The following is a 19,013-nucleotide window of genomic DNA, read 5'->3' as shown; positions in this document are numbered from 1 at the left end:
AGACCAGCCTGGCCAACGTAGCAAAACACCATCGCTATAAAAAATACAAAAATTACCCACACACAGTGGTACACACCTGTAATCCCAGCTACTTGGGAGGCTGAGGCACAAGAATCGCTTGAACCTGGGAGGCAGAGGTTGCAGTGAGCCAAGATCATGCCATTGCACTCCAGCCTGGGTGACAGAGCAAGACTCTGTCTCAAAAAAGAAAGAAAAAAAGTGTACTTACTGAATGCAAGACCTCCCACTAGCCCCCTTCTCTTTCCATAGTTACCAATGTGTTGGAGGCTAGATTTATACCACCCAAGTAAAATTTTAGAGAATTCCTCTCCAGGGAAATCGACTAGCCCAAGAGAAAAAACTCACACTCACAGTTAAAAGTCCATTGATAAAACAAGGCTCTATCAATAAGCTTTAACACACCAAAGAGCTTCCAATTGCCTTAGAGAGTGCTTACTCTCATTCTAAAATAGGAATAGATATCCAAAGAATCAAGGGACATCTAAGAGCCAGGGATAGTGACACATGCCTGTAGTCTCAGCTACTCGAAAGGCTGAGGCAGGAGGACCACGTGAGCCCAGGATTTCAAGTCCAGCCTGGGCAACATAATGAGACCGCATCTCTTTAAAAAAAACAAAACGATATTTAAGGAGGATTATTATTAGATCATTAATATTAAAGAAATATTAAAATAATAAAAGAAAGAACAAACTAAAGAAGTAGAGATAAAGCATGATACAGTAGAATTATTGTAATATCCTCCAAGATATGAGGGGGAGGCCGGGCGTGGTGGCTCAAGCCTGTAATCCCAGCACTTTGGGAGGCCGAGGCGGGTGGATCACGAGGTCAAGAGATTGAGACCATCCTGGTCAACATGGTGAAACCCCGTCTCTACTAAAAATACAAAAAATTAGCTGGGCATGGTGGTGCGTGCCTGTAATCCCAGCGACTCAGGAGGCTGAGGCAGGAGAATTGCCTGAACCCAGGAGGCGGAGGTTGCAGTGAGCCGAGATCGCGCCATTGCACTCCAGCCTGGGTAACATGAGTGAAACTCCGTCTCAAAAAAAAAAAAAAAAAAAAAATGAGGGGGAATTTGCATTCATGAAATTAGAATAGGAAACTATATAAAAGAAACATTCAAAAGAAAAAAAAATTGAAGCTCTTGAAAATTAAAAATAAGATAGCAGAAGTAAAAATTTAAATTAAGAAAATCTCTCAGAATATCAGAGAGAAAACAGCACTTGAGAAAATAAGTCCAACATTCCAAATAATAAGCATTCTAAATAGTGAACAAGAAAACCAAATGAAGGCAGGAAATTATCAAAGAAATAGTCCTAGAATATTTCCCAGAACTCATACATAGGCGTTTATAGATTCTAAATGTCCACTGAATATCCAGCACAATGAATAATAAAAGACCCATACCCACACATGGCTCATTACTATAACATTTCAGAATATCAGGGAAAAGATGCTAAAAGTTTTTAATAAGGAAAAAAATTTACTTTTCTGCATCCAAAAAGGAAACATAGCACTGAAAGCCAGAAAATAGTGGACCAGAGCCTAAGGAAAAATGATTTCCAAACTACCCAGCTAACTGCAAAGTATAACAGAGAAGACACTTTCTAGTTACCACGGCTCAAAACATGTACTTATGCATTCTTCCTTAAGAAGCTATTGGAAGATATACCCCACCAAGATGATGGAGTATACATAATAAATAGGAAAACAATCAGCTCACACCTATAATCCCAGCACTTTCAGAGACCAAGGCAGAAGAATTACTTGAGCCCAGGTGTTCAAGACCAGACTGGGCAACAGAGTGAGATCCTATCTCTACCAAAAAAAATTTTTTTAACTAGTCAGGCATGGCATGTGCCCGTAGTCCCAGCTACTCAGGAAGCTGAAGTGGGAGGATTGCTTGAGCCCAGGAGGTTGAAACTGTACTGCACTCCAGCCTGGGTGACAGAGCAAGACCTTGTCTCAAAAAAAATCAAAAATATTTTTTTTTAAAAAAAGGAAAACATAGGATCCAGGAAACAGAAGATCTAAAAGGGAGACAGACAAAGGGACTTCCTCCCTAGGGTGGTGGTGAAGAATAACTCTGGGCTAATAACTATGCACTGAAACCATTCCAGGTGGCGAGATCTCTTCAAGAAAAAAAAAAGTGACACGTGTAGAAGTCCTGGTGTGTTTGATCATGGATCTTACAAGGAACTAGAGAAATAACAACAACACCTTACATATGCTGAGTTGTTACTATGCTCCTGTTACTGCCCTAAGTTCTTTACGTGTATTATTTCATTTAACACTATGAAGTGGATACATTACCCCTATTCCCAGATAAGGGAACTGTGGCACATTAAAAATATGCCCAAGATCACACAGTTAGAATGATATTTGTGAATTCACTGGACTGTCAGGAAGGTGTGAAACCTCAGCAGAGGAAAACCTACTACCAAGCCAGGACATCACTGGAGGTGGGTAAGGGAAATGTGTGAGGCCTGGGTTTGTCCAGGACATCTCGGCCCCTATACAGACTGATCTTTTGTTGTGAATATATGTTTAGAGAATATACATTTTCTTTTATTATACTTTTTTTTTTTAATTTGAGACAGAGTTTCACTCATCACCCAGGCTGAAGTGCAATGGTGCCATTTTGGCTCACTGCAACCTCCGTCTCCTGGGTTCAAGCAATCCTCTGGCCTCGGCCTCCCAAGTAGCTGGATTACAGACATACACTACCACCACCACCAAGCCTGGCTAATGTTTGCATTTTTAGTAGAGACAGGGTTTCACCATGTTGGCCAGGCTGGTCTTGAACTCCTGACCTCAGGTGATCCTCCCAACTTAGCCTCCCAAAGTACTGGGATTACAGGCATGAGCCACCATGCCCAGCCCTATTTTATTTTACTATACTTCTTAATATTGTGTGGCAAAGACTATCTTTCCTATATTTTTAGGTATGCCCAGAAATTCTGGGAAACAGGGATATGCAAATCTAGCAAAATTATATAGCAAATACAGGCCAGGCATGGTGGCTCACTCTTATAATCCTAAAGATTTAAGAGGCCAAAGCAGGAGGATCACTTGAGCCCAGAAGTTTAAAACCAGCCTGGGCAATGTAGGGAAACACTCTACAAAAAGTGGCAGGGTGGCTTGTACCTGTAGTCCCATCTACTCAGGAGGCTGAGGCAGAAGGACTGCTTGAGGCCAGGAGTTCGAAGCTGTAGAGAGCTATGATTGCACCCCTCTACTCCAGCCTGGTAGACTGTGAGGCCCTGTGTTTAAAATAATAATAATAATAATAATAATAAAGACAGCAGGCCAGGAGCAGTGGCTTATACTTGTAATCCCAGCACTTAGGGAGGCCAAGGCAGGTGGATCACTTGAGGTCAGGAGTTCAAGACCAGCCTGACCAACATAGAGAAACCCCATCTCTACTAAAAATACAAAATTAGCCAGGTGTGGTGGCACATGCCTGTAATCCCAGCTGCTCAGGAGGCTGAGACAGGAGAATCGCTTGAACCCAGGAGGTAGACATTGCAGTGAGCCGCGATCATGCCATTGCACTCTAGCCTGGGCAACAAGAGCAAAACTCCATCTCAAAAAATAATAATAATAAAGACAGCAAATACAAATACAATTAAGCCACCAGGTTTTGTATGTAATATACATGAAACAATTAGTTATAAAAATAATGTAGCCAGAGCAATCAAACAAGAAAAAGAAATAAAAGGTATTCAAATAGGAAAGGAGGAAGTCAAATTGTCTGTATTTGCAGACGACATGATTGTATATCTTGAAGACCCCATCATCTCAGCCCAAAATCTCCTGAAACTGATAAGCAACTTCAGCAAAGTCTCAGGATACAAAATCAATGTGCAAAAATCACAAGCATTCCTATACACCAAGAACAGACTTAAAGAGAGCCAAATCAAGAACGAACTGCCATTCACAATTGCTACAAAGAGAATAAAGTGCCTACGAATACAACTAACAAGGAACGTAAAGGACCTCTTCAAGGAGAACTACAAGCCACTGCTCAACGAAATAAGAGAGGACACAAACAGATGGACAAACATTCCATGTTCATGGTTAGGAAGAATCAATATAGTGAAAATGGCCATACTGCCCAAAGTAATTTACAGATTCAATGCTATCCCCATCAAGCTGCCAATGACCTTCTTCACAGAACTGGAAAAAAACACCTTAAACTGCATATGGAACCAAAAGACAGCCCGCATAGCCAAGTCAATTCTAAGCAAAAAGAACAAAGTGGGAGGCATCACACTACTGGACTTCAAACTATACTACAAGGCTACAGTAATCAAAACAGCATGGTACTGGTACCAAAACAGACATATAGACCAATGGAACAGAGCAGAGGCCTCAGAGGCAATACAACATATCTACAACCATCTGATTTTTGACAAACCTGACAAAAACAAGCAATGGGGAAAGGATTCCCTGTTTAATAAATGGTGTTGGGAAAACTGGCTAGCCATGTGCAGAATGCGGAAACTGGACCCCTTCCTGACACCTTACACTAAAATTAACTCCAGATGGATTAAAGACTTAAACATAAGACCTAACACCATAAAAACCCTAGAAGAAAATCTAGGCAAAGCCATTCAGGACATAGGCGTAGGCAAGGACTTCATGACCAAAATACCAAAAGCATTGGCAACAAAAGCCGAAATAGACAAGTGGGACCTAATCAAACTCCACAGCTTCTGCACGGCAAAAGAAACAGTCATTAGAGTGAATCGGCAACGAGCAGAATGGGAAAAAATTTTTGCAGTCTACCCATCTGGCAAAGGGCTGATATCCAGAATTTACAAAGAACTAAAACAGATTTACAAGAAAAAAACAAACAAGCCCATTCAAAAGTGGGCAAAGGACATGAACAGACACTTTACAAAAGAAGACATACATGAGGCCTACAAACATATGAAAAAATGCTCATCATCACTGGTCATTAGAGAAATGCAAATGAAAACTACATTGAGATACCATCTCACGCCAGTTCGAATGGCGATCATTAAAAAATCTGGAGACAACAGATGCTGGAGAGGATGTGGAGAAATAGGAAGACTTTTACACTGTTGGTGGGAGTGTAAGTTAGTTCAACCATTATGGAAGACAGTGTGGCGATTCCTCAAGGACCTAGAAATAGAAATTCCATTTGATCGAGCAATCCTATTACTGGGTATATATCCAAAGGATTATAAATTGTTCTACTATAAGGACACATGCACACGAATGTTCATTGCAGCACTGTTTACAATAGCAAAGACCTGGAACCAACCCAAATGCCCATCGATGATAGACTGGACAGGGAAAATGTGGCACATGTACACCATGGAATATTATGCAGCCATCAAAAACGATGAGTTCGTGTCCTTTGTAGGGACATGGATGAACCTGGAAACCATCATTCTCAGCAAACTGACACAAGAACAGAAAATCAAACAGCACATGTTCTTACTCATCGGCGGATGTTGAACAATGAGAACACATGGACACAGGGAGGGGGGCACTACACACTGGGGTCTGTTGGGGGGAAATAGGGGAGGGACAGCGGAGGGTGGGGAGTTAGGGAGAGATAGCATGGGGAGAAATGCCAGATATAGGTGAAGGGGAGGAAGGCAGCAAATCACGCTGCCATGTGTGTACCTATGCAACAATCTTGCATGTTCTCCACATGTACCCTAAAACCTAAAATGCAATTTAAAAAATAAATAAATGAATAAATATAATGTGACATAAATTGTCAAGCAGAGATTAGAATTTCAAGGAAGAAGGGAAACCATAGACTACAGCAAAAGTTCTTAAACTTGCACTGTGTCAGAATCAGCTGGAGCGATTGTTAAAACACATTGCTAGGCTGTGGGATTTCTGAGTTAATGGGTGTGTAGTCAGGGCCAAGAATTTGTATTTCCCACGAGTTCCCAGTGGTGCTGAGGACCACACTCAGAGCCACAGAGTATATGGCGAATACCCTGAGGGAAAGAAAAGCAGCCTTGAAGGACCTGGTAGAAATTAAATTACATTAAGAGAAACTAGCCTTATGCTATTTTCAGAGGCAAGTGATGACACTGTGGACGGTTGAGTTCAAGGCTAGAGAAGAAAGTATTTGATCATAAGTCAGACTACTCAGAACGCTGTAGGCACATCTCCTATCAACCACCGCTTCAGCTCCAACATTTAGAATGAGTCTTTTCCAGGCCGGGCAAGTGGCTCACACCTGTAATCCCAACACTTTAAGAGGCCAAGGCGGGCAGATCACAAGGTCAAAAGATCAAGACCATCCTGGCTAACACAGTGAAACCCCGTCCTACTAAAAATACAAAAAATTAGCCACCTGTGGTGGCCTGCACTTGCAGTCTCAGCTACATAAGAGGCTGAGGCAGGAGAATTGCTTGAACCCGGGAGGCATAAGTTGCAGTGAGCCGAGATCACACCACTGCACTCCAGCCTGGGTGACAGAACGAGACTCTGTCTCAAAAAAAAGAAAAGAAAAAATGAGTCTTTTCCCTCTTCCCGAGAGGAAAAGAAAGGTTGCCTGTCACTATCCAAGAGAGTAGTGAAGCCTCCCATTGAAACTGGCCTATGTATTAATGAGAAGCAAGGTCCTACACCTTGTCCTCTGAGACAGCATGAAGTGATGCTCTTCTGCTCAGAACACTGAGATGTGAGAACTTCCACTGCCAAAGCAGTGAGAAACAAGCCCTTCCACCTCAGCAGCAGAAAGCAGATCCCCACCATAGCTGCAGAGAGAAGTCCACTGTTCTGGCAGCAAGAAGGAAGCTGATCACCTACCACCACAGCCACTGATATTCGAGGCATGCATGTTTGTAAGTCAGATGTTTATACTCTGAATCAGAGTACCTTATCATATACAGCCTGCCTGCTGTACTTACTCTTAAAGAATGTATAACCTAAAATGCCCAGTAATACATCTTCTAAGTCTATTTATACAAATGTACGTACACATACACTCCAAAAAAATGATAGGAAACAAATCCAACCAATAGCGATTCACTCCAGATCGAAAGCTTACTGGTAGTGTCTTCCTTCTTATACTTTTCTTTGTTTTCCAAATTATCTGCAATGACAATTTCTTTAATCTAAAATGAAAGTTGTATATTTTAAACCTAACACAAAGTAATAATAATTACTGTTTGTATTCAAGCTGGTACCACTTAAGGGTTTGTCAAGGATCATAATTCATAAATATTTTTCTAAACAAAATAGGAAGGTCAGAGCTGGACATGATAGCAGGTACCTATAGTTCCAGTTACTCAGGAGGCTGAGGAGGGAGGAGAACTGGAGTCCAGGAGTTCCAGTCCAGCCTGGCAACATAACAAGACCTCATCTCTCTCTGAAAAAAACAAAAACAAAACTCTGGGAAGTCTTGGGGGGGAAAAAAAAAAAAAAGGAGACCAAAAGCCAAGGACTACAGATAAAAATAGTCAAATTGCCTATGGAAGGTATCAGTAGATATTCTGTAAATGTCACAGAAATAGGCACTCAAATATTATTGAATGAATATGCAAATTAGATTTAAAATAAGTTTCTTCAGCATATGTAACTAGCAACTTGACTTTTTAAAATTTTTGTCCTGTATCTCTTTTTATCCATTTCTGAATTACTTTTCTTAAAGCTATTTCCAAAGAAAATTCCAGCATACTGGTCCAGGAATGTTGTGGAGTCCCTACACTATGGGCTATGGAAAAAGGACACTTAAGCCAGACATATGCACACCTCCAAGCTCAAGCATGGCTGCCTTTGCTAATGCTGCCCGGATTGCAATAATGAAAGAAAAGGATTTATTTAAATTTCTTGAAGAGCTCAAGAGTAAGAGCCATTTGTTTTCTCTCTCCTGTTGTAAGAGACTTATTTGTATATGACTGGTCAGAAAGAAGTGCTATAGCCCAAATGCTGTAAGAACAGGACCACAGCCTCTTCTGAGTGACTACTCTCTGTCACACAGATGTCATTTGAAAGCAAATGTAGGTGTTACCTGAATCCTCAGACACCTGTTGAAGCCTCGAGTCTGTGGATGGGTGGGGCGTAAGAGTAGTAGAGTGAAGAATGAGGGCTGTGGTCACTGAGGAGAATAGACAGAGCAAAACAGGCACCACCTGTTGGTCTTTTATGTGAACAACTTCTTACATTGTTTGTGATGCCATTTTTGTTTTTATCTTTTTAGGATGCAATTCCCATTCAGATAGCCCATATTCAAAAATACCCATCTTTCCATTGTTCCCTAATGTGGATGGGGTGGTAATGGGAAAGCCATTCAAAGACATGCAGAAATTAGAGATGCTAAGAAGAAAGGAGCCTTTGAATTTCTTTGAGGATTACTTTTTCCATAAAAGAGACTGGAAAACACAGGTGAGATTTAGATTATGTCACATTAGTTAATTTAAATTCTTGGATTTTTAAGCACTAACTTAACAGAACTAATAACATGCTTTTTACAACAAATATTTTTAGTCATTATTTTCAAACCAGATGCCATAGCCATGTTCCTAAATTTAAGCCCAGGTGTTGACATTTCATTCAATTTCAACAAATAGTTAAACTTACTAAGAAAAAATACAGGTTTAGGGTTGGGGATGTTATATAGGAATAATAGCAATAAAAGGTTCTCTGATCCTATCTCGGACTACTCCCCCATCCACTCAGGGACCAGAAGCTGCTTCCGTCCACTCTGGATTATTTTTGGGCAAACACCACAGGATGACAGGACCAGGCCCACAACCCAAAGGAGCAGTGCTGTGATGGAGGGGCCATCCTGCCCTCGACTAGGTCCTTATTTATGGTCCCAGCTGCACCTTCTGGCCTTGCTTCAAGCTCTGTTGACTCTAATCTTTTTGCCTCCCTTCCAAGATATACTTTTGTCATTATAAGTTATAAGGTCTCCAGCACCTATGCCCAAGTTTCTAGATACTCTCTCAGGAAGCTCTGGCCTCACCCCAGGTAAGGCCTCTTGGCCTGAGAAACAAAATGGAAACTTAACTGCAGACCAGCCCACCCTGTGGAGCTCTGGGTTCCAGAGGTCCATGTGTGGTTTACGTCACTATACAATTCCTAGAAGGCCCCTCCATGCATAGAGTTTAAGAGGCCCAGAGGGGTATCGCTGTCACAAATGACCTCAAGTTCAGACTTTGTCCTTCTCTCTTCAAATGAAGTCACACTCACAGGCAAATATCACTGAGAAGATGGCAATAAGAAGACATTTATCCTCCTTTAAACTTATGTCCCAACATTCAACTACTCCTCCACCCAAGATGCTTATCTGTTTATTGTCAATCTCTCCAACTAGAATATAACATTCATGTATGCAAGGGTTGTATTTCTTTCACTGAGGTATCTGTATCATCTAAAATAGAATTTGGCCCATAGGTAACTCAGTATTTTTTGGAAGAAAGAATACTGTAATACAAATTATTTCCTGAGAGCATGCTGTATGCTAGATTGTCTCTAATAATCTCGGCAGAAATAATGTCAATAGCTTCCTAAATGGTCCCCTTGCTTCTACAACTGTCCGCTTTAAATGATTCTCAGCCCAGCAGCCAAAGTGGTTCTGTTAAAATCAGATTGAAACCCTCCAATGGCTTTTCATGTCACACAGAATGAAAAACAAATTTTTTATAACTTACAGTGTCCCACACAATCAAAACCTGGGCCTTCTAATAATTGTAGCCACTAGTAGCTGTTTAAATTTCAATTAATTAAGATTAAATAAAATTACAAATTCAGTTCCTCAGTCACACCAGTCACATTATAAATGCTCAACAGCCACATGTGGCTAATGGCTACTGTAGTGGACAACACAGAAATGTAGAAAATTTCCATTATTGAGGAAAATGTTATTGGACATCACTGATCTAGGCCCTCATTGCCTATCCAACAATCTCATCTTCCACTGCTTACCTTCCAGTGTATTCCACTCCATCCACAAGGCCTCTTTACTCTTCCTCTTATAGACCAGACATGCTCTCGCCTCATGGTCTACGGCTTTGCTATTTCTTTTGCTCGAATGCTGTTCCCCAGAGAGCTGCATAGCTCTCCCCTCCCCTCTTTCAGGTCTTGTCTCAAATGTCACTTCAGGAGGCCTCTCTAACAACCCCAGTAAGATCACAATCCCCACATTGTCATTGTACTAAATGCCACTGAATTTATGTTACATGAATTTTCACTTTAATAATTTTTTTTTGAGTTTGGAGCCTTGCTCTGTTGCCCAGGCTGGAGGGCAGCGGTGCAATCTGGGCTCACTGCCACCTCCGCCTCCCAGGTTCAAGCAATTCTCCTGTCTCAGCCTCCCAAATAGCTGGGACCACCATGTGCGCCACCATACCTGGCTAATTTTTGTATTCTCAGTAGAGACAGGGTTTCACCATGTTGGCCAGGCTGCTTTCAAACTCCTGACCCCAGGTGATCCACCCACCTCAGCCTCCCAAAGTGCTGGGATTACAGGCGTGAGCCACTGCACCAGGCCAATAAATTATTTTTTAAATAGGTATTTAAATAGCTGGGTGCAGTGGTACATACCCATAATCCCACCTGATCAGGAGACTGAGGCAGGAGGATCACCTGAGCCCAGGAGTTCAAGGCTGTAATGTGCTATGATCATGCCTGTGAATAGCCACTGCACTCTAGCCTGGGCAACATAATGAGCCTCCATCTCTAAAATTAATTTTAAAAAATAAATTTAAAATAAAAAATTAAAAAAAAAAAAAATAAAAATAAAAATTTTTGAATAAATAAATGTATATGTATTCAAATAAAATCACAACCCCCAGTACCCTACCCCCTTTCCTGATTTTTTTTCATAACACTTGTTACCATCTAATGTATTACATATTTGCTAGTATATTACATCTAATTACTACATATTTATATTTAATTATACTACATGCATACATATGTATATTTACATCTATACTTACTATATATGTACCATATTTACAAATATTATACTACATTTAATGCTATTTCTTTTTTTTTTTTTTTTTTTTTTGAGATGGAGTTTCGCTCTTGTTACCCAGGCTGGAGTGCAATGGCGCGATCTCGGCTCACCACAACCTCCGTCTCCTGGGTTCAGGCAATTCTCCTGCCTCAGCCTCCTGAGTAGCTGGGATTACAGGCACACACCACCATGCCCAGCTAATTTTTTGTATTTTTAGTAGAGACGGGGTTTCACCATGTTGACCAGGATGGTCTCGATCTTTTGACCTCGTGATCCACCCGCCTCGGCCTCCCAAAGTGCTGGGATTACAGGCATAAGCCACTGCACCCGGCCCACATTTAATGCTATTTCTATTAAACTATATGTTTATGTGCATAAATAGTATAATATACTGTGTAGTTTATTACATCTAATCTAATATATTTGTATACTTACAAGTGTTTATGATCTTGAACTCCTGACCTCAGGTGATCCGCCCACCTTGGCCTTCAAATACAAGTGTTTATTAGAGGCTGGGCACCTGTAATCCTGGCACTTTGGGAGACCAAGGTGGGTGGATCACCTGAGGTCAGGAGTTTGAGATCAGCCTGACCAACATGATGAAACCCCACCTCTACTAAAAATACAAAAATCAGCCAGGAATAGTGGTGGGTGCCTGTAATCCCAGCTACTCTGGAGGCTGAGGCAGGAGAATCACTTGAACCTGGGAGGCAGAGGTTGCAGTGAGCCCAGATCGTACCACTGCACTCCAGCCTGGGTAATAGAGCAAGACTGTCTCAAAAAACAAAAAACAAAAAATTTAAAAATTATTTATATTTTTATGAAAGAAGGAAAAAGAAAGAAAGAAAGAGAAAAAGAAAGAAAGAAATGAAATGAAACGAACAGACAGACCCAAAGAAGAAAATAGAGCTATGTGCAGAATTTTTTTTTTTTGAGACAGAGTCTTGCTCTGTCGCCAGGCTGGAGTGCAATGGTGCAGTCTCGGCTTACTGCAACCTCCACCTCCTGGGTTCCCCTGCCTCAGCCTCCCAAGTAGCTGGGACTACAGGTGTGCTCCACCACACTCAGCTAATTTTTTGTATTTTTAGAAGAGATGGGGTTTCACCGTGTTGTTCAGGATGGTCTCCATCTCCTGACCTTGTGTTACACCTGCCTTGGCCTCCCAAAGGGCTGAGATCACAGGTGTGAGCCACTGCACCTGGCTGGAGAATTTTAACTTAAGGAAAATGGTGACATTTCACACAACAGGAAAATTATAGATTATTCAACAAATAGTGCGCTGAGTAGCCAACTGAGAAAAAAAATGAAATTCACATTTCATATACAAATTGCAAATGGATGAAATGTAAAAAGAATAAATGTAGGGCAGAGAAGAATAAATGGAAAAAAAGAAAAGAAACCTTAACATACTGAAATAAACTCTGGGAAGGCCTCCCTAACTGTGACACAAAAGCCAAATGCATTTTTTAATAAAAAGATATTAATTCCACTGCATCAAGATCAAAAAATCTCACCAAGCACGGTGGCTCATGCCTGTAATCCCAGCACTTTGGGAGGCCAAGGAGAGCAGATAACCTGAGGCTGGGAATTGAAGACCAGCCTGACCAACATGGAGGAACCCTGTCTCTACTAAAAATACAATAATAAGCCGGGTGTGGTGGCACATGCCTGTAATTCCAGCTACCCAGGCAGGTGAGGCAGGAGAATCACTTGAACCCGGGAGGTGGAGGTTGCAGTGAGCTGAGTTCATGCCATTGCACTCCAGCCTGGGCAACAAGAGCGAAACTCCACCTCAAAAAAAAAAAAAATCTCCATATGGTCAAAAAATAAATCACAGTTGCCACTCATAACACAAAAGGCTAACTTCAAAGAACTTCAAATTCATTAGGAAAAAAAAAAAACTAACCTATATAAAAATAGGCAAAGGGTAGGAACAGACAGTTCTGAAACATAAAAAGATATTCAACCTCATTCCTCATAAAAGATCCAAGTTAAAACTCTCCTCAGATATTATCTTTTCATATTAAATTGACCAAGATGGAAAAGCTGAAAAAACATGGGTACACTCTTAAGTTACAGGTAGGTTTACAAATTGGTTTGCCCTCTACAGAGGAAATTTGGCAATAATTACCAAAAGGACAGACCTCACACCTTTTGACCTAGCAATTCCAGTCCTAGGGCACCATCCAGGATATACAGATAATCCCTGTACACATGCCAAATGCCATTCCTGAGAGACCCAGAAAAAAGTCTAAACAAACAAATGGTTTAGCAATAATCTTATAAAATAATGTACAGGCCAAGTGCAATAGCTCACGCCTGTAATCCCAGCACTTTAGGAGGCCAAGGTGGGTGGATCCCCTGAGGTCAGGAGTTTGAGACCAGACTGGCCAATATGGTGAAACCCCATCTCTACTAAAAAGAAAAAAAAAAAAAAAAAATTAACTGGGCATGATGATGGGCACCTATAATCCCAGCTACTCAGGAGGCTGAGGCAGGAGAATCCCTTGAACCTGGGAGGCAGAGGTTGCAGTGAGCTAAGATCATGCCATTGCATTCCAACCTGGGCAACAAGAGTGAAACTCCACCTCAGAAAAAAAATACACAAGTAAATAAATAATATACAAATCCTTCCATAATAAAATATACTTATTTATTATGTCTTTCTGTTGTATAATTCAAACTAAAATGTATTACTAACCTTCTTTTTTAAATGTGCATAAAGGCAGCAAATATAAAGCCTATAGACCCTGCCTCAGGTTATTCAAATGACATCCTCACCATTGATCAAATGCTCAAGAAAAAGCAAACTTGTACAGTGGCTGATGCAACTGCTATTAAACAACACGTGAGTATCCTTTGTTGAGTGCCTTCCCAGAAATCACTGACAAAAATATTGTCCACTTCAATACTACACCATAAAACCAAGAGAATTTTTATCTGTTCTATGTCTTTAAAATGAGACAAGATTGTTTCTCATTTTTACCCATTGTAATAACACCATTTCTTTATCTATAATCAAATGGATTCAAATGTTAAGTATTATGATTCATCCTGCTATTCACCTATGCAGCTATACTCACTATTATTTCTGGGACATTCATTTGTTTTATTCCAGAAATATCAAACTAATTAAGGTAATTAACCAACAGTCACAGTGAGTAGTGTACTCAGAGATTCGTGGTGAGTAAAGGAATCTTACATCCTGAGGCCTCTAGCCCTGGGGCACCAGCTGCACCAAGGGCTAAGAAGCTTGAGAAGATCGATAGTTTGGTATTAATACATTGGGAATCTCAGTATTAGGTCAAGGAATAGCTAGGACAAGTATTCTTTGGGCTATCTCAATCTATCCTCCTTGTTACAGCTACCACCTAAGTACTGATGACTATAAAGTTATCGCTAGCCTACACTTCTTTCCTGTATTTCTGTCCTATCTCACTGACCACTTAACGAATATTTCTACCTCTAGGCAGAGTCTCATAGCATAACAAACTCAACATGTCCAAAACAAAACTCATCATCTTCTGCATCAAACTGGCTCCCCCATGGAATTCTATATCTAAGGTGTTTTTTGCATTGTCGTTGTTATTGTTTTTAATAAGGTCAACTATTATTTTAGATCCACAGGGTACATGCAGGTTTGTTACACGAGTGTATTGCATGTGTTTCAGTTGATAGCATCTACTCAGTCACTGAAGCTAGAAGGCCAGCAGCTATCCTTAACTCGGGTTTTTTTCCTCGTTCCTCACATCTACTAATCCCAAGTCTGGCCTATTGTCATTCTCTTTAAAGATTTTTCAGGGCTGGGCGTGGTGGCTCATGTCTGTAATCCCAGCACTTTAGGAGACTGAGGCAAATGAATCACCTGAGGTCAGGAGTTTGAGACTAGCCTGGTCAACACAGTGAAACCCTGTCTCTGCTAAAACTACAAAAAATTAGCCCGGCATGGTGGTGGGTGCCTGTAATCCCAGCTACTCGGGAGGCTGAGGCAGAAGAATCGCTTGAACCTGGGAGGCAGAGGTTGCAGTGAGCCGAGATCATGCCACTGCACTCCAGCCTGGTGACAGTGCGCGACTCCGTCTCAAAAAAAAAAAAAAATACAAAAATTAGCCAGGCATTGTGGTGGGCACCTGTAATCTCAGCTACTCTTGATGCTGAGGCAGGAGAATCTCTTATACCTGGGAGGCAGAGGTTGCGGTGAACCAAGATTGCACTACTGCATTCCAGCCTAGGCGAAAGGGCGAGACTCCGTCTCAAAAAAACAAAAGATTTTTCAAAGCTGTCCCCTTCACTCCATCCCCATTACCACTGCCTTAGATGAGGCAGTCTCCAGCCTGGTATCCTCCAACCATTCTCCACACAGCTGCTAATAATCCAACATGAAGAGCCAACCATGGCATTGTCCTGCTTAAAAGTGAACACGATCCTCTCAATGATGGCAATTTCAACTCTATTTTCTGCTTAAGGGATTTATCTCGCTTTCATTAGAAATGGTAGCTCACTACAGCATGATTTTCACTGAGGAACACGCTCTTGCTAGCCTCACAGAGATCACTGACTGATCTGACTGATAAGGTTAAGTCTAAGGGCCTCTCTGTCCTTTGTCATTATTTCTTCTTCCCACTTTAAACTTGACACTCCAGCAACACCAAGTGCCTAAACCCTCCTACCATACCTCCAGGATGTTTACTGCCTTGGGGTCTCTGTTTATGCTGTCCCCTCTCCCTGGAACACCTGTCTTCCCATCACCACTTACTCCCTCAATTTGATGAAATCCTTGAGGACCTACTCAGCTCAGCATCTTCTCCCAGCCAGTTATCCCTGTCCTAGGCTGAACTGAGTGGCTGAATTGGCACTCCTGTTATATCCATAGCCTATCTCCACCCCATACTTCAACCTATTTTAGTCTATTGTATTTTTCATATCCTCATAAAATTTCTTATGACCTCATTATTCCCAAGCAGTACATTTTGATTGTCCATCAACTCCTAGCTCACGTGTCCTCATGAGGCACCACCCAATGTATAGACTCAGTGACTTTCAAGTAGCCTAGGAACATAACTCTTGGGCTATCTATCCTTGTGGTCCACAAATCAAAGATATTTTAAGGTAACTACAATAAACTTCTGGTCTCTCACTGCAGGTGAAAAGAGCTACCGAAACCTATAATTTAGGAATTGCCCTTGAACACCAGAAAGAAATGCTAAACCTCTGGCGGAAGATCCGAGGGGATTTGATTGGACTAGACTCTAAAAATGAGTCCTTTTATGACACCTTTTCTACTTATACATGGTCCTGGAATGTTTGTCAAGAATTACTTTCTCCTAAGGACTTAAGGTTACATGATGCCTATGTGAATAGAAATTCCTCCCATAAGTCCAGATCCTCTTCCTCATCAGATGTCAGTGAATGTGACACAGACTTAGGAAGAAAAAGAAAATGGAAAAGTTTAAAGGAATTTCAACAATGAGATTTCCACATTTTCTAAACAGCTTATCACAAACTACTTTTTCATAGTTATCAAAATTATGGTTTCTTGCTTTTGTCTAGTACATTCTTGGAAGCTGGAAATTTTGACATCTTTTGGATTCTGACCAGTAAAAAAGTTTCAGTCATAAAATGGTTTCCGTTTCCTAAATCTTAACTAGTAAATAGACGCTGGGCTGTTAGTTACCTAGCAACCAGCTGCCTCTACCTGGTTTATGACTGCCTAAGCCTCAGCAGAAAGGAGAAAAGTTGGCCTAAGCTAAGGGCCCTCCAGGCAATAAACCTGAGTTTAGGGTGAGTGTAAACCGGATTAGGTTTGATTGTTTGTGAAAGAGACTAGAGACTGCAGATGACAATGACCTTTCTGTTTCAGGGAATAAGATCAGCAAGACTTAAAGAACCTTGATTAAATTTGTGTATTCCCATCTGGGCATAGTGGCTCACACCTGTAATCCCAGCACTTTGGGAGGCTGAGGCACATGGATCATGAGGTCAGAAGTTCAAGACCAGCATGACCAAGATCATGAAACCCTGACCCTACTAAAAAAAAATACAAAAAAATTAGCAGAGCATGGTGGCAGGCACCTGTAATTCCAGCTACTTGGGTGGCTGAGGAAGGAGAATGGCTTGAACCTGGTGGGCAGAGGTTGCAGTGAGCCAACATTGTGCCACTGCACTCCAGCCTGGGTGACAGAGTGAGACTCAGTCTCAAAAAAAAAAAAAAAAAAAAAAAGTGAGTATTTCCAATGGATCACCTGAGGTCAGGAGTTGGAGACCAGCCTGACCAACATGAAGAAACCCCATCTACTAAAAATACAGAAATAGCTTATCACATCCATTGCATTTGTTGTTGCTGTTCTTTAATGCATTTAAAAAAGAAGCACATATGTAACTATATTACAAGTTTGGGGGATTATAATTTTTATTATGGTAAAATATACATTACCTAAAATGTGCCACTTCAATCACGTTTAAGTATGTATCAACCATTACTAGGTTTTTTTGGTGTGTTTGTTTGTTTGTTTGGAGATAGGGTCTCTGTCACCCAGTCTGGAGTGCAGTGACACAATCATGGCTCATTGCAACCTCAACCTCCTGGGCTCAAGCAATCCTCCCACCTCAGCCTCCCATGTAGCTGGAACTACAGGCACACGCCACCATGCCCAGCTAATTTTTTTATTCTTATAGAGACACGGACTCCCTATGTTGTCCAGGCTGGTCTAAACTCCTGGGCTGAAGTGACCTTCCTACCTCAGCCTCCCAAAGTGTTGTTACTATAGGTATGAGCTACTGTGCCAAGCCTCATTGGAGTATTTTTCTGTGGTTCTCAAGGGTTGCCCACAGAGAGACAGATCACTTTTGGACTCAGGAAATCTGAATCTACAAGACTAAATCTGTATTAACCTTCTGATCTACTGTCAGATGGCAAAGTGTTTTATTTCTTGTGCCAATTCTGATCTAAAAATGTAAGGGATGAGATCAACTATTCGTAAATGTTATCCAAGAAGCTGGGTTGCAGATGTGTGGGGGCAAACCAGTCCATCACCCTCAACATATAGAACTTTTTAAATCACTATTCTAGAAAAATTTTGACCCAGAAAAAGGAAAAGATATGTTCAATATTAATGGGGACAATGCCTCATAATGTGAAAAAAAAAAAAATGTTTGAGACAGAGCCTCACTCTGTTTCCCAGGCTGGAGTACAGTGGCATGATCTCAGCTCACTATAACCTCCACCTCCCAGGTTCAAGCGATTCTCCTGCTTCAGCCTCCCGAGTAGCTGGGATTACAGGTGCATGCCACCACACCAAGCTAATTTTTGTATTTTTAGTAGAGACCAGGTTTCACCATGTTGCCCAGGCTGGTCTTGAGCTCCTGACCTTAGGTGATCTGTTCACCTCAGCCTCCCAAAGTGCTGGGATTATAGGCATAAGCCATTGCGCCCTACCATAAAATTATAAAATGTCAGGAAAAAACAATGAAGATAGTGCCCCCAAAGCTGTTTATTTAAATGGTCTTAAGGTAATTTTGTGAGTTGTACCATGAATAGTCAAAGAGTCTAAATATACTTGTTATTATTTATAAAGATACAACGTTGTGGTGAAGAGCTAACCTTATTGATAGATAAGTAACCATATTTTCTAGCTAAAAACAAGATTTATGACTTGATAAGAGACTTGTTTCATATGGATACGGGTGTAACAGGGAATCTAGGAGATATAATTTGGATGCAAAAATATTAGAATTCCTGGAATCTTTCCTTCCATCAGTGGGATAACAGGACAGAATATTTTTGAGTAAAATCTGTCCTGGAAAATCTAAAATGCACAGCAATACATTCTTTCTATTAAATTGTCACACACTGTTGATGACAGTATAAATTGGTATATCTCTGCCGAATTTAGTATAGTATCCATCCATTCATTGACGAGTTATCTACCGAGTTGCACACTGTGTGCCAGACCTAGTTCTAGGACCTGGACATATAACAGTGAACAAACAGGTAAAATGACTTAACCTCACAGAGCTTAGTGATGGAGCT

The 19,013-nt window shown here is 41.0% G+C and overlaps 1 protein-coding gene across 1 annotated transcript in view; it reads left to right on the top strand.

The window, feature by feature from the left end:
• EFCAB3 (EF-hand calcium binding domain 3) overlaps window positions 1-16,483 on the top strand; it is a 118,211-nt gene extending 101,728 nt beyond the window's left edge. The window contains exons 31-34 of the mRNA XM_032265934.1: window positions 7,670-7,863; window positions 8,219-8,403; window positions 13,710-13,832; window positions 16,128-16,483. Of these exons, the coding sequence (XP_032121825.1) occupies window positions 7,670-7,863; window positions 8,219-8,403; window positions 13,710-13,832; window positions 16,128-16,454 (829 nt within the window). The 3' untranslated portion in view covers window positions 16,455-16,483. The remainder of the gene's footprint in view (window positions 1-7,669; window positions 7,864-8,218; window positions 8,404-13,709; window positions 13,833-16,127) is intronic.
• The last annotated feature ends 2,530 nt before the right edge of the window (window positions 16,484-19,013 follow it).

The sequence above is a fragment of the Sapajus apella genome, unplaced genomic scaffold (assembly GCF_009761245.1).
Source record: "Sapajus apella isolate SASKATOON/1434 unplaced genomic scaffold, GSC_monkey_1.0 scaffold153, whole genome shotgun sequence".
Classification (NCBI taxonomy): domain Eukaryota; kingdom Metazoa; phylum Chordata; class Mammalia; order Primates; family Cebidae; genus Sapajus; species Sapajus apella.
Note: the sequence above shows the minus strand (reverse complement) of the source record. Positions and strands in the feature narration are given on the sequence as shown.